The sequence below is a fragment of the Apostichopus japonicus genome, chromosome 15, assembly GCF_037975245.1.
Source record: "Apostichopus japonicus isolate 1M-3 chromosome 15, ASM3797524v1, whole genome shotgun sequence".
Taxonomy (NCBI): Eukaryota; Metazoa; Echinodermata; class Holothuroidea; order Aspidochirotida; family Stichopodidae; genus Apostichopus; species Apostichopus japonicus.
The window spans coordinates 2,962,612-2,979,514 of record NC_092575.1 but is presented as its reverse complement, the minus strand read 5'-3'; the positions used below and the strand labels follow the sequence as shown (position 1 = coordinate 2,979,514).

At 36.9% G+C, this 16,903-nt stretch overlaps 1 protein-coding gene across 2 annotated transcripts in view; it reads right to left on the bottom strand.

The window, feature by feature from the left end:
• The window catches only part of LOC139980865 (G protein-coupled receptor kinase 3-like), a 92,960-nt gene that overhangs the window by 44,574 nt on the left and 31,483 nt on the right, over nucleotides 1–16,903 (bottom strand). For both annotated transcript variants that reach the window (XM_071992857.1, XM_071992858.1), the window contains exons 4-7: nucleotides 7,764–7,865; nucleotides 5,890–5,964; nucleotides 4,099–4,160; nucleotides 852–903 (exon numbers count right to left, since the gene is read on the bottom strand). In XM_071992857.1, the coding sequence (XP_071848958.1) occupies nucleotides 852–903; nucleotides 4,099–4,160; nucleotides 5,890–5,964; nucleotides 7,764–7,865 (291 nt within the window). The remainder of the gene's footprint in view (nucleotides 1–851; nucleotides 904–4,098; nucleotides 4,161–5,889; nucleotides 5,965–7,763; nucleotides 7,866–16,903) is intronic.

The following is a 16,903-nucleotide window of genomic DNA, read 5'->3' as shown; positions in this document are numbered from 1 at the left end:
AATAAGTTGTACATTGAGTATAAACTCAATAAATTATAACTTTTACATTGTGATCGACAGTTCGTAACCTAATTAAGATGCATATTTGCAAGCATACATTAACACTGTAAGCAACTTGTAAGTCTTTACGATGTTAAGGCTCACATTTACTGCGTCCATTTTATTTTGTCTGTTAAAAAATATCGGTATCGTATCGGTATCGGACCGATATTGGGATGATAATATCGGATATCGGCCAAAACCGATATTGGTGATATCGGCGCAACACTAATGATGATGTCACCCACTGAAATGTTACCAGATGCACTTATTAGGTGTAACAAAAGCTAACAAGATGATATCATTGCAGTAAAACATTCTAAAACGATAATTTTTCTCAGCTGCTAGAGAAGAATATTTAAAGCCTTTTTTTTCAACATTCCCAACATTAACACAACCTATTTTTAATGTAATATTCATGATGTGAGATCTAGTTTCTCCTAAATATCAAACCCATATTTATCTGGCAAACATCTGGTCTGCCCAAAAGAATAACAAACACTAAAGACATGGTATTATCTGTTTTGTTCAAGCCACAATGGTTATGATGGGTAAAAGTCAATCAATACTGTTTATAAATTCACAATTTCATCAATATGGGAGATGAAAATGGCATTAAAGCAATAAGGATTTTAAAGGCAGCTGAAAAGCAATTTTTGAAATTATTTATTTTTAACAACATGAATACTGTATCGAGTACTGTATCGAGTTATTAACATTTTATTTTTATTTAACATTTTATCAAATGGAAAATGCTATAATGTCTATAATGTTATCTCTCCCCGAAGATAGCATCAAAACTCGGTACTCACGTTAATGTTAAGTTCTACATTTTTCCACTGGCAAAATCTAGTAAATTTTTCACTGCAACGGAAACAGAAGAAGAAAAGAGATATTATTTTTTGTGTTCCTGTTCAAAACGGTGGGAAACTTGGTCTGGAAGAATGTTGTTATTTTCTTTTCACAACATGTGTATACATATCATACAAATATTGTGGCCAGTAACAGAAAGAAGAAGAAAATGAAAAAAAAAAAAAAAAAACCTTAGAAGCTTTTTATAAATGGAAACCAAAAATACAAAAAAAAATCCTTGTTTCTGTTCACACGGTGGGAAACTTGGTCGAGAAGAATATCGGTATTTTACTTTACACAACATGTATGTATATCCTTTTAGTCGATATTTTTGTACTATTTGCTTTTGAATGTTTCCTGTATTTTAAATGTTTCCTGTATATTAATTGTTTCAATTCCTGTAAAGCGCTTCGAGCAGCGTTGCTGATGAACGCTCTATATAAGCACTATTTTATTTATTATTATTATATATCATACAACAGAGAAGAAGAAAAAAATGAAGAGAAAAATGAGTTAAGCTTCTTATACATGGAAACCAAAAACTCCAAAAATACAAACAAAACAACAAACGAACAAGATAAAAGAGGGAAGCAGTGAGAAAATAAAAATAAAATTAACAAGAACAAGAACAACAACCACTAAAGATAAACAAATCCCATTTCATCCAGTCAGATCTGACAATTTCAAACCTTTGTTTTTTGTATTTGTGTTGTTTTGTTTTGCGATAGCAATAACTCCTTTCTTTTTATAACAATTCAAAACCGAATCATCTCGTTACTATCTTTGAGGGCAAAGGAGAACAGTTCACAATCTTTTCATGCAATAATAACACACATTTTGGCTTTTATAAAACCCATCTTCAGTGAGTGCATCTTCTCCAATCTCCATCCTCTTCTACTCCTTCCCATCTCTCTCTCTCTCTCTCCCTTTTTCATCTTCTTTTTTTTTTCTGGAATGCTCTCTTTCATCGCTCTGCTTATGAAAACCCTCAACCTTAAGTAATTGCTTTTGAGAAGGTTGTACACAGCAACTGGCTGAGTCTTGTGACAATTTCAAGGTAATTGAACAACACTGTTTCCTGCTACTTTTTCATCATCCTCATCCTCATTCTCAATCTCTTTTTTTTTTCTTCCCATCTCGTTTCTCTCTTCTTTCACGGTCGGTACCACAACTCGTCTTCATTCCGGTGAGTCAACACTGAACGGTGGGTACTGTACATGCATGACATTCAAATGATCGTGACAAAAAGCTGAGATACATGAGTCGAATCAATTCCAGGTTACAGACGGACGAGTGACTATTCAAAAAAGATATTCAGACGGAGCAACAACAAGAAGAAAAAAATAAAAAGACGAAAGAAAGAGAAAGAAAGAAGGAAGGAAGGAAATAATATTGTAGAATAAAATGTTGACTGGTGGAAATTATGAAGAGTCAGCCTTTAACTTCAACGCCCATTTTATGAAAAAATATATAAAAATAAATAAAAAAATCTAAATATATCTTAAGCAACATGCTTGGGTGAATTCTTAGTTTGCAAATGACTAGCAGTTTGCCGTCAAAGAAAAAGAAATATAAAAGAAAAAAACAAGAAAAAAGGACAAAGATAGAAGAAAAAGGAAAGACAAATAAACAAATGGTAAAAATGGTTTCTATTTCATCAAAAAAGGTTCTCATAATGACAAAATTGAGAAAAATTCATTCCCAACTTTAAGCCTTCTTGTAGGATGTAAAATGGCGTAAAGATAATTCACATAGTGGTCTCCTTCTCTATACCTCCAGGTATTCAAACTGCGGGTCCCGCCCTCTTTAAGGATTGCCAAAACATTTCCAGGCAGTAATAAAAAGCTCAAACAAAACTACTTTCATAAGTTGCAAAATATACAGTAACACTGTATTGTAACCAGGGAAACTAAGAACCCTTAATCATACAGTAACACCATATTGCTACCAGGGAAATGGGGATACCCTCCCTGCAGACCCTTTCCCCAGGCCACATCATCTCCCACTGGGGGGGGGGGGTGTCAAGGGTGACAAATGGGGTCACCATGTAAAACAGAGTTTGAATACCAGGATAGTATCCTATTGGTCAACAATCCTCCTTTCAGTTAGGCAGTGATAACTCCAAAGTTTTTCACTTATAAGTAAATTTAGCAATCTTAACAAACATTTCCTGAGGCATACTTATACACAGTGATCCTATGCAAAAGGAAATTAAGAAATTTTAAAAACAAATCATATATTTCTTCATTATTTTAAGTGAAACTTGACTATATAGTTAAGCTATAAATGAAAGTTTCATTTTATTGGGTAATTTCACTCTCAGAGTGTTTATGATAACTTTTAAATCAATAAAAAAAAATCTTAGCAAATTTTTGATTTGATATGGCTAGGCTACTTTCCAGCAGGGATTATGTCAGAAACTGAATGTAGGGGTTTCATGTTAGCTGACTTGGTAGTGTTGGATCACTGCCCACCGGCTAGGAGGGGTCAAAGAGGGGTTGATGTCCCTCCCCCTCCACTAGCCTCTTTTCTGCAGAATGTTTTGAAAACTTTCGAGCATACTATCCATAGTCACTCCTCCCCACCCCCCCTATACTAGAGAAAAACTTAACTCACACTACATAAACATTTTTGTACGTTTATGCCAAAACTAATGGCTCAGTATGATTTAGACTGCATCACTGGTGCAGTGTATATTGTGTACTGTTTTGATTGTCTTTTTTTTTCAATTCTTCACCACACCACAGACCATCATATGGACGGTTGTCAGATGGGGGGTACCTGTCTAAAAGCCTTGATTTCTAGTGACGTGTCAACAACAGCATACCCCAATTGTGCATGGCTACCAAGCTACCTCCCCCTCCACCCTCACCCAGTCCCTCCCCCTCCCCCACAACCCCCACAACCCACCACCCTTTATAGGTGTTACACTAGTATGCCTTTTAGCCTACGCAGACCCTCTCCCTTTGCACAACTATTAGTCTAGTTTTATGACATTTTATTTTACACATATTAAGATTGTTTGGAAGTTGATCTTCAGCAAATCCACTAGTCTCTTTAAGAGTCTCTCTCTCTCCAGCAAAAAGACAGAAAACAAAAACAAAAAACAAACCAAACAAGGGAAAACCCCAAAGTAACAAAATGATCATGCAATTTATCACCGGAACAACCATTCATTTAAAAAAAATACAAAAAAAAGGTCCTTACCTTTCTAAAAAAATTTGAAATATTTCTCCTTTAACTGAGTTCAAGATTTCTACAATATATGGCTGCGGGAGAGAAGCAGAGAAAAAAACAAAATGAAAACAATCGTTAACCATTCAATTGGAAATAATAATAATGATATTAGAAAAAAAAAAGACTTAAAAGAGAAATCATAAGCCCTACTACTATGAAAGCCTGCTGTGCGTATAATAAACACATCCACTGAAAGGGCAACCCGGGAAGAAATGAAACACTAAAATTCCCGGCAATTTGTTGCGACGACCATATCAACAAATTACCACCATCGCACAGAACTGACAGGTTGCGAGGCGGTAGCGAAACGTTACGTTAATCATTCGATCCAGAGAAAAGAACGGGATCGTTCCGCCTTCTGTGAATCTATTTGTACAAATTCCAAGGTAGCTTGATTAAAGCAATGTTATGTGATTTTCTCGTAACATCAAGCAATGGCCAAGAAGCCTTTTTTTTACCTTTTTTTTTTTTTTGGCTTCAGTTTTCTTCTCTCAAATTGTGTGTTTCAATACTCTAGCAGAGACTCTGAGCATGTAGTACCACTTCAATTATATTCTTTTTCGATATCTGAGAGTATTTTTAAGATCTGAGTCTCATATGTAATATGACACACATCTCTTCTTTACATCCACCTGCCTGCCTGGCCTGCCATTCCCCTCTCATCCCATCCTCTCTTTGATATTTCCTGCTCTTGAAGGATAACTGTAGATTAGGTTTTGTACTATAACACTATGTGTTTCTTCAATGAGACACTGCAATTCTCTCTATATGTTTGACACTCACCATGCTTGACACTCACCTAGTTCTATCAAACTTTGTGCTTCTGATATTAACTCTATAGAGCAATTTTCTCTACCTGTTTAAACATTCACAATGCTCTATCAAACTATGTGTTTTTCCCATTAACACTATACACAGCAACGTTCTCTACCTGTCTAACACTCACCATGCTCAATCAGACTATGGGTTTCTCCCATTAACACTATACACATCAATATTCTGTACCTGTTTAAACACTCACCATGCTCTATCAGACTATGTGTTTCTCCCATTAACACTATGTACAGCAATATTCTGTACCTGTTTAAACACTCACCATGCTCTATCAGACTATGTGTTTCTCCCATTAACACTAAACACAGCAACATTCTCTACCTGTCTAACACTCACCATGCTCTATCAAACTATGTGTTTCTCCCATTAACACTAAACACAGCAACATTCTCTACCTGTCTAACACTCACCATGCTCTATCAAACTATGTGTTTCTCCCATTAACACTAAACACAGCAACGTTCTCTACCTGTTTAAACACTCACCATGCTCTATCAGACTATGTGTTACTCCCATTAACACTATGTACAGCAATATTCTCTACCTGTTTAAACACTCACCATGCTCTATCAAACTATGTGTTTCTCCCATTAACACTAAACACAGCAACGTTCTCTACCTGTTTAAACACTCACCATACTCTATCAGACTATGCGTTTCTCCCATTAACACTATACACATCAATATTCTGTACCTGTTTAAACACTCACCATGCTCTATCAGACTATGCGTTTCTCCCATTAACACTATACACATCAATATTCTGTACCTGTTTAAACACTCACCATGCTCTATCAGACTATGCGTTTCTCCCATTAACACTATACACATCAATATTCTGTACCTGTTTAAACACTCACCATGCTCTATCAGACTATGCGTTTCTCCCATTAATACAGTGCAATTCTCTACCTGTTTGACACTCACCTTAAATAAATCTACAGGAGCTTCTCGCTTGGTTAATTTGTGCCTTACTGATTCAACAGCTTCTTTAGAAAAAGGCTGAAAAGAGAAATGAAATTTGATAAGTTAAAGCAAAATTTAAAAAAAAAAAAAAAAAAAAATGTTGTGACTATGTTTAATTTTGACAATATAGTTTTACAGTAACCTTAAATGTGGAAGGATACATACAGCAAATTTCAAATTTCTTGTAAAACGTTGGGCCAAGACAAAGGTCAATTGACATATATACTGAAGGAGTCACATCTTCAAGTGCATGAAGAGCTAAAGTAGAGCTGACACTTCAAGTTGGTTCGCATCCAATTACCTAAGTTAATTGAGTCTTTTTTGGACAGTTTGATGACCTGGAAAACTAAGCACTTCTTCCAGATGTAACTTTTGAACATTTCAATCATGGCTGCAACCAGTTTATTCGGTCTTTACTCTAGTGTTGGTTTTTCAGTAACAATAGGGAACTGTTGGAAATGTTATTGTGTATTAAAGATGTCACAGAGTTCACAGAATCTTAGTGACTTATTGTTATATGTATTTCACCGACTGTGTATTTTATGCAATGAGTTTAGTTTTCATAATAGGCCACATCTGAGCCATATATATTTATTATATTCCAATCTATCCTGATATGATCAGTCACTATATTAACTGCAGCCTGCGATTCGAAAAATTTGACATTATTGTACGTGGAAACAGCCGCAAAAAGAAGTATTCTGAGCAGTTTCTAAAGCTCTCATACATGTAACATATGGATATTTTACACTATCCTCTGTATCAAACCCGTTTGAAAACGGAGCCCTTCACACAACTGAAAACTATATTGAGGCTGTCGAGATAAAAAAAAATTGACCTCGATAGTGAAAAAACCTATTTTGCTCTTTCAATTTGAATGTGTACTTGTGTCTTCAGACACTCTTTGAGACAGTAGTATACTGTATATATAGGGATAATATATGGTGAGGTGAAGGATTATATAGTTGAGGAGTAGGTTTAACATACGTCCTAATATATAAGGGATGTCAGATCTTTTGCAACGAATATAGATTTTAACCACCGACAGATTAAATTGTTTATATTTTATATATTTATATACTTATTATTATATTTTATTATATATATTATATTAATTATATATTATATATATTATATTTATGATATTTAATGATATTTATATATTATATTTATATTTTATTGTTTATATTTTGGTCTTTGGGTCTTTGCTGACAGTCAGTGAAATCACTGTCATAATAACCATAACGCTCAGAAAGTACACATGTGGTGTGAATCATCGTACACAATCGTTTCGAAAGCACAATTTAATCGTTTCAACAAAGATACATGATTGATGGCCACATGTTAGTCCCGCAGGCTTGGCGGGAGAAAAGCTGTAAGGTGGGCTTCATAGTTGAAACAAGTGCTACCAATATAAGGTTTATTTAGCTATTTCATATAATAATAATTACTTTAAGTAATAACGTCACAAGTACACTGTGTGCGCTAAAATAAATTAGACACAAGGTCAAAATCAGGATGACCGTAGCGGGGGGGGGGAGGGGGAGGGGTACCTCCGGCATTCTGCAGCTACGTATGTTGCCCAAGACAAAAAACCTGGTTGCGTTCTACAGTTACACACCATAGATCAAGCTGGTCTGCAGAGATGATCTCTATTGCTTGATACCGACTCAGAAAGTGTTCCACTTTTCAACCAAAGAAATAAGGAAACCCTGTTCATGACGATTGCCCCCCCTCCCCCAGGATTCACAGGGTGACTGTAGGGATACCAAACCGATGACAAGTTGTATCTGTGATTTTTATGGAAAAAGAAAAAAAAAAAATTTTATACTTACATGATTGCTAGCTAAAAGATCTTTCATGACGTAGTTGTCAAATACGTGTTTGGCGCTTTTCAGCCGTTCTTCAACCGAGTCTAATTTTTCATAGTCTTTGATCTGCAGAGAAGAGAGAGAGAGAAAGAAAATAGAAAAGGTTGAGGGAAAAACATTATGTCATCATCCTCCAACATATACAGTCATTGATGTAACAGACTTCTATCAGTAACTACAGTACCAGCACATAATTGAGTAATGACATATCCACTCAAAGATGGAAACAGTAACATTACCATAATGGGTCCAGACAGATGTAATCTAAAAATTTCGCACATCAGAAAATGTGCGATATTTTTAAGTTCAAGATAATATGGTGACACAGAATATGCTAGATATGCAAAAATCTTTACAAAACCTTTTAAGCCCTTTTACAAAAAATTTAAATTAAAATTTTTTTTTTTTTACATTTTAGTTTTGTCATTATATTTTTGTGCAAACTATGCGTTTCACAAGTTTCTGTGGTGGCATAAACTGAGATAGGCTTAACCGAAGTTTGGTATCAGTATGTGATGCTTATTTTTGGTTCATTGATTATTTCTATATGGTCCCTTTGACCTCATTATGATCATTTAGATGACATATTAGGAGGGCAGTAGGGTGGAGGTGGTCCAGTGGTACCATGGAGGCGATCAATGTCAATGGTTAACATAACAAATAGCTGTAAAGAGGGTTGAGTCCAAGAAACAGTTGTAAATAGACAATATAATAAAATATATACATTCCTCTGGGTTGAAGGATTCATGTTCTTTAAAGATTTTTCTCAGGAATTTCTATTGAACTTATCTAGGTGCACATGACCTGAACTGAGAACTTCTTTTATTATCTACATCATTTAGCCTATACTATGACCTTTGACACGGCCCACACGGGACATGTTTTTTGTCCCTAGTTACCACTGTGAGCTCTACATCTACATGATACACTTCCAAAGTTTAAAACATATCTCAATCATTCCTCTGGATTCCTTCAAACTCTTTGAAATTACTATTTTTCTTCAGCTTTAGCTTTACATAGAACGTCAATGTAAACTGCATACGTGACTACTTCCACAAGGCCCTTGTTCACATAATTTCAGAATGCAAGTGGGATCAGGTTATTGAATAGCTTCCTTCGGGGGAAGGTAACAAAGCCGACCCTGGACGAGTCCCCATATATGACTCTGTGGCGGACCAAAGAGTGTTACAGAAATTCCAAAATGTCACGATGTTTGTTTGCAAATCAATTAGCTAGGTACACTACAGTGCACCCGCCTTCCGTCTGTGTTGATGCGGAAGTGACCAGGGTAAGTACAGTAACTGGAGATGTTGGGTCCTCTGATCCTTAAGCATTTACACTACAAACGCAATTGCACTTGCCATGTCGGATCCTGCCGAAAGAATATCACGACTGCGGGGTCCCGTCCCGGATTTGTGAGCATTCACACTAAGATCACGATCGCCCTTGCAGACACCCCTCCCCCCCCCCCGCCCCCAAACTTACTGGTCTGGGTATTTACAAATGAACGATACTTACCTGTCTCCCTCACCTATGCACACCAATCTTACTTAGCCTATTAACTAGTAACATTCTTGAACTGCGCCCCATCAATCTATCTTAGCCTTTTAACTAGTAACATTCATGCACTGCGCCCCCTATGACCCCTTCCAAGGTCACTGACCTCCTCCTTCCAAATCTACCATTCAGAAGCCTATTCTATCGCCTGTGTTTCTATTGGAATTTTTCACACCTTTGTTTCACGTCTGGTTTACGTTCTTTGTGGACTTATCTGAAGTCAGGATGAAGCTACTTCATCTAACAACGAATCACTGCTTGATTTTCAATGTTTTTGAATGCATGCATTTTTCCCTTCAGGAGTGATGTCAATTTATCTGATCCTCCTTGCATTCTCAAATTTAAACAAGGTGTAAAAGGATGGACATTGAAAGACAATTATTGTTTTTATTTTAAATAATGCAAGTATCCTTTAGGACTGATAGGCTTCACAGCCTAACACAGTAGGTGGCCTTTTAGATTAGGTAAATGTGATTCTTCGGTTACAGCTATGGAGCCCAAATAGTATCCGGCTGGTTCTTAATTGTTCCATGCAAAGGTGACGAGAGGTGAAAGTTGCATCTTATTAATAAATCGTTGAACAATACAGCGACCGTATCTTCATTGTCCAAATTTCCTGAATCCCGGTCACACAGTGAGCAACTACTTATACATGTTGAGCTGTCACTCTCAATATTATCCACAGCTCAGCCAAAGTTAATATTTAGGGACAAACAGTAAATATATTCAATAGTTACTCTCCCTTACAGTGTTCTTCACTACCTCACTCTACAGCCAAAGGTTATGTTAATTGTAATTTGTCTTATTAAAATGAGACTTATCTTAAACTAAAAAAGTGAGGAAGCGATATATAAAAAAAGTTACATTAAACGTATAGATCGGGGTCGAACAATTCAAATAATTGCCGTTCGTTTGCCTCATGAGCTCCATCCTCTGCAAATTGGCCAAAACTTGTCATAAATATGTGATTGCTAACCAATTAGTCCCCCAAAAAAGATTGAATATGGAGACCATGCAGACTAGGTATGGCTTTGGTCTGTTGTAGCTGGACGGAATGCACATTCAACAAGGAACTAAGCACAAGGCAAGACTGTTAACACCAGCTACAGTATGAGCTGGGAATTTCCGTCACTACACCCACTGTAAGTGGTTAATATAGCTACTGTAGTTCCTGTTCTCCATTGCCCGAGTTCATGGACACACGTACTAAACATTGAATGGCAATGACAGCTAAGTTGCTTATCTACACTGTAAGCGTAGATCTGACAAGCAACTAATAGAAAATAGAAAATAAAAAAATAGAGTGGGTAGTAATAGGGATATCCACCACAATATGATTACTAAGCGTGAATGTTTTCAACTGTTCATTGAAGCATGTTTACGACTTCTAAAGTCAATTAAAGATATAGGTCGCCATCTGGTCTTACTGAACTGGACTCGGTCATGTTCGAGTTGTTCTATATCCTCTCATGATGTGGTTTAAAGGGAGGAATGTTCAGACTAGGTGAGCAGAACCTCTGTTACTACATACATAACAATGTTAATATGCGTTCCTCTTTTCGATGGCCTAGATGCATGAACACATGTATACAACCTGTATTAGTCAATCCAAAACTGAGTTGCCGTCCGGTTTGGACTTTGAATCAACTTCAGTAATGTTAAAGAAGAAATAAACCCTAGCCTTTTCTGCTCAGAGAATACACTCTTTTCGACAGAAGCAACACGACAAAGATAATTATGACAACAGGAGGAGCCTATCACTAACGAGGAAACGGTTACCTGAGCCAGTTGCTCCTCAACAGCTGATGTTTAGCTAAATCCTCATAAAAATACAAGTTATGCAAAACCTACAAGTGTTATATCACAGTTGAACAATCTGGACAGCTGCCAAAACAAGATGAAACATATCATTCCCACAAATGTGGAAAACAATATTTGCTGGTAGCAAATACAACAACAACATCGGTGTTACAATTTTCTTCTTCTTTTTTTAATTTTGTTGTTATCGACCGGGAAACTGAATTGGTGCAAATGAACCACATTTTGTCCAGGTCACACATGTTGTTTCATTTGAACTGATTTGAAATTTGTGAATACTACTTATGGGTCGTCGGTCTGTTCTTCTTTCATCACAAATTGTTCAAATTTGCTCTGTAGCTAACCTCTCATTCAACTTCAACTGTGTCTACATAGTGACTTCCACTGTTTATGTATTATTGCTTGTTGACACCGCTTATAGATCTGCTAACTGGGAGGTATACGCATTGGCATAAATACACATGTAGTATATAGGTATATCAAGGCGCAGTGCTAACATGTGACCAACTGTTGTAGGCTATAGGTAGATTTAGTGCATAAGTAGAATGGAGACAGGTAAGAGAGGAGTGAAGTCAATGCTTTGGCATAGATATGCATGTAATATATACTGTAGGTACCATACATCAAGTAACTATAACAAGGGAACGTGGTACTAAGGTAGGCAACAAAAGGACAGCCTGCAGGTGGTTGGTGAAGGGTAAGAAAGAAGACATGGGTGGAAGTGAGGGGAGGAGGTAAAGGTGAAGGGGAATGGGAAGGGTAAGGAAAGGTTGAAGGGCAGGTAGAAGGGTATGTGTGGAGAAGAGGAGGGAAGAGAAAGGTGGAAGAAAGGGTGAAAAAGAAGGATGACAAGTAAGGGTGAAGGAGAGGTTGAAGAGGAGGCTGAAGTGGGCAATGCGGAAAGGAAGAGTGGTGGCAGGATCTAGAAAACTTGCACACCGATACTACCTGATGGCAAATCACCATGGTAACCTTTTAAGTCTGCAATGTTGTGCCTTACGCATTGTCATAGAGTCTAACAGAGGTGTATGCATTTGCCCATCCTTTGCCATTAGCTTACGATGTTTTGATGGAGCCCTTAATGTGTTATTTAAATTTTTAATAATTCTGTCAATAATAAAAAATATTCCCGTTACTGCCAAAGTAAACAGCAAGGCACCAAAGAATGGATAACAACACTATTTCTACTGGAAAAATTTATACAGCATTGTAAAAAGTATTATATGTACAGTGACCGAGACAAATGCGCAGGTATTATAATCTTCTATTGTTATCCATGTGTCTTATCGGGAAGATCAACTTTCTAAATCAGCCGCCCCCTCTTTTTACAGATTAATTTCCAGAAACCATGGATTAGATTTTATCCGATTGACTCGTCATCCCCCCCCCTCCCCCATCAACATTACATGTTAAAAATGCATTGAGTCCATTTTTGTTTAACACTTTAATCCCCAAAAAGTTCCTCTTCCCATGTACCGACAATATAAAAACATCACCAATTATCCAGATGTGCCCATCTTAGACTGCCACTCGTAAGGAATAAGATAGTTCCTCTGGGAAATTTCGTCAGAGATGTAAAGCAATCTCTTTTACAGAGCTACGTGGGTTTGCCAGCATGCATTCAAACCCATCCTGATGACATTGTCATGTACAGGGGGTTGATGCTCCAGTGGCACGCAAAGGAATAATACTGGCCATAAATTAAAAATCAAGCAATTCCTAGAGTCACTTCTTCTTTTTTTCTCACTAGGGCATGCATATAGTAATAAGATTAAGTGAAATGTAAAGACTAACTTCCCCGTATAATCAATAACAATATGTCCTTTTGTCATCTTACAAACAACAACTCGCTTAAATGTCGACATTTTTCAACACAAGTCCGACAAAACAATTACAGATATAAGAGAACCTCAAATTCTATCTACATTCTGGAAAAGGAAAATTAATAAACAAAAAGTGAAAAACAAAAAGTAAAATTTCAAAAGGTCTGTTATTTAATAAAAACATCCCTTCTCCCCTGCTATGCACCGTGAGTACAACACAATGCATGATCTAGCTGCTACAAAGGAGGAACGACCTGCTTTTAACCCCTTCCCTGTTAACAGATGGAGATACCTGGGCAATTGTTGCAATCAGTCAGTAGAACACATCGTAAGCTTTTTGTCCATTGCCCAGACTCTACGCAGAATCTAACAGTAGCGATACATCTTCCGTTTTGCGACAGGAATTTTGAAATACCAAAGGTCACTCGCTGATACAAATGAGAGACGGAGAGAGACGGAGGGAGATGGAGAGAGGCAGCGTGTGTACGTAGCTACTGCAGTCTTCGGAAGATGGGGCACTGCAAACTGCATGTGCTCTTATAGGCTGCTGCATCAGCACACTGTGTACAGTTAGATCACCTTAAGACTCTACACAGCTGTTAATACAGAAAACCATTTAAGAGGACAGCATACAAACTCTAGGAGGAGGATGGAGAAAGGCAACATTTGTGGGAACCCTGGAATCCATTAATAAAATGATGAGAGAAAAAAATAATCATATCAACAATGTAAAGAGATGGAGACAGATGCAGAGAGATTGAGCGAGAGAGGGAGAGAGAGGGAGAGTAAGAGCAAACAAAGAGACATTTGTACATACATACTGACTCACACACGCTTTTACAGCGAGACATACATACATATGTACGACAGTGTGAACCTCCTACTAGGGCTCGGCATATGTAGAGTACATGTATTGTGTATGCAGCAGACAAAAACTGTGTTCAGCGGGGCGACTTTCTCAAGCTCATTACCGATACGAACCGCGACTCAGGAAATGAGAGACGAAGATGAATCGTGCACACTTTGTGCTTTTCATCTGATTACAACCGATAGGTTCCGAGGTGTAAAGTACTGTAAAATATTGCAAGCAGTTTGCAATATCACAGCTGTACATCAAAGCAATTACAGGAGACTAATCAGCATAAAGAAATATTGGAGAGGGAGAGAGAGAGAGAGGGAGAGAGAAGAGAAAGAGAAAGAGGAATTAAGAGAAGCAAAAGGAAAGAGGAGAAAGATGCAAACAATATTACAACATGCCTAGCTTTATAATTTATGGTTTTAATAAGATGTACCGGCTAGTAAAAATGAAGGCTCCATATTTCTATTTGGATGATTTTTTTTTTAATTTTATTTATCTTCTCTTCTTTTTCCTGTCTCTCTCTTATATTTAACCCAATGAGATTGATCGAAATAGATGTTCCAAAAAACAAAACAAAAGAAGGCAAAGAATGATCATAAATTTTTACAATCATGAAGTAATATTTATATTTATGGTTGATATTAATATTTATATTTACGGTTGATATTCCTTAAAAACTGGTTCTAGAAATGTCAAAGGAAACATTTCGTGGAGCAGACTACCGACTGATCATCTCTCTCTCTCTCTGATAAAACAAGTATAAAAATATTTGAAAGAAACCTACATGGCCAAATAACCACAAGACTATGCAGCAGATTTGTAGTACTACGAGAAGGACACAGTGGGTACAAGTACTGTACAAGTGTTATTCATCTTGCTATGAGTACAAGTATATGATGAGTACAAGGCTCCAAGCATGAGTACAAGTAATAAGCCTTGCAAATAGTATAGATACTTTCCAAACATTCCCTGTTGTGTATTATAATTATGATCCACGAGAGGTGGGTACAAAATGTACAAGATCGCTATGAATTATAATACTTTGTACTATTGTAGGGATTTGCTTCAAGTTCAGTAGGTACTCAGTACAGGTAAAGATACATGCATGGTGTGTAAGGTGTATATAGTCTTACTTTTCACAGCGATGCCTACATCATCTTATCTGCTCTTTGCATATATAGATTGACTTACTCCTTTCCACAAAATTCCCAAGTATATGGCTACAAATACTTGGGGGTGAGTGTGAGGTAACTCTGCTCAGTACAATACTTAGTATATAAGCAAAGATACACACATGGTGATTTCACACAGCATTTAATATGCTCTTTGCATGTAGATTAACTGTAACTAATACATTATATTTTGTGCTCTTGACAGTCTACACTTGCAGCCTATGTAGCTATATTCTTATGGCAGCAGCCACCTGCAAAAGCAATGATAATTAAACATTTTCAAAAATCTCTGTAAAACGCATCTGTATAATTTTATGTACCATGACACTGCGTGGCCACCTTCAGTAAATGCATGTGTGTATGGTTGAAGATTGTGTAGGGTGTTTTTTTGTACAAAGCTAATGTAAAAATCGTATGTTGTTAATAACAGCCACAATGTTTGATGCAAAAAAAAGGATTCATATCGGGTTGTGCACGCTTGGTAACTACTTCAGTATCCAAAGGATGGAAAGACTAAAATCCTAGGTCACAGTTCCGTACGAATAACGTTGAGAAAAATCCAGACGGAAAAACGTACGATGCTGGCACTTTGGATATTATAATCAGAAGGGCATTGACCAGAGGAGCCGGTCACAGGTTACCAGTTAATTCTAGGCATGGTAGAATGAGGGTGCCGGGGTTGTGGGGAGACAGGTAAGCGAGGAGCAAAGTTATATAATGAACTGTGATAGTCTCACTAGTCTAGGCCAAACCATTAACATTTATATGATATAATTTGAGGAGACTAATGAAAGACTGTCCTTGAGCTATTGGATAGTATCACATAGTGAAACATATAATGTAACAAACTTACAGTACATTGTGCCAGCCAATACAAATGTGATACTGCAAGCACAGTCAACTCTGTTAAGGGATCCAAATTCAACAGATATATGCAAATAGTCTGAACATGTGCATATACACATTTTTGATTGGATCCTGGTGGAACAAAAGCAGTATAAAATGATCAATATTCAATAGAAGTTGGCAAATATTCTTGAAACACTCATACACACCTTTTTTAAATGGATGGATATTATACAACCAGTTCCTCTTATTTCAAGAGTTATATATATGCGAATATTCTAAACACATTCAATAACCCTTTTCTGATTGGATAGATGAACACACCCAGTACCTAAAAGTGTTCAATATTCAACAGATATATGCAAATATGCTGCACATATGCATACACACCTTTCTGATTGGACGGTTGGAATGTGTACACAAGATAATTGAGAAACACTACTTTATGTATACAGGTTTACTGTTACAATTTCTGAAGAATGGGGCAGAAGAATAAGGACTGCAGAAGAGCAAAGGTGGCCAGTGACGAGGTCTAAAAAGTGCTAAACCTTAACCAGATCATTCCAGACAGAGTAACCTGAATGGACAGTGGTTAAATTGGTTATGAGGAGCAAGATCATTAGTGATGTAAATACTTCAATCCTTGGTCTGATTTTGTAGTAACTCAGAAGAACATCTTTATTTTCTTCAATATTTTCTCCCTCTTTCATGCCCTATTTTCATACCTGCTTTGTGTTATACCATCCATCTCCCCCTCCCTTCCCCTCCCCTCCCCCTCCCCTACCATCCTCAATCCCTTCCACATTGTACATTACCATTTGACATTCCTGTCACCTTCAGAGTGCTCAGACAGGGAAATCACCCTTGATAACAATGAAGAATGATAGATGCTTTCATAAGGGTTGATTTTTGTTAAAACCATCTAGAAATGTTTATAAGTATGAGAGGCCATGGAAAGATTTGCTTTTATTTGCAGGAAATCCATTAATTACCATAATGGGAACCCATCATGATTAAACTAAAGCTATA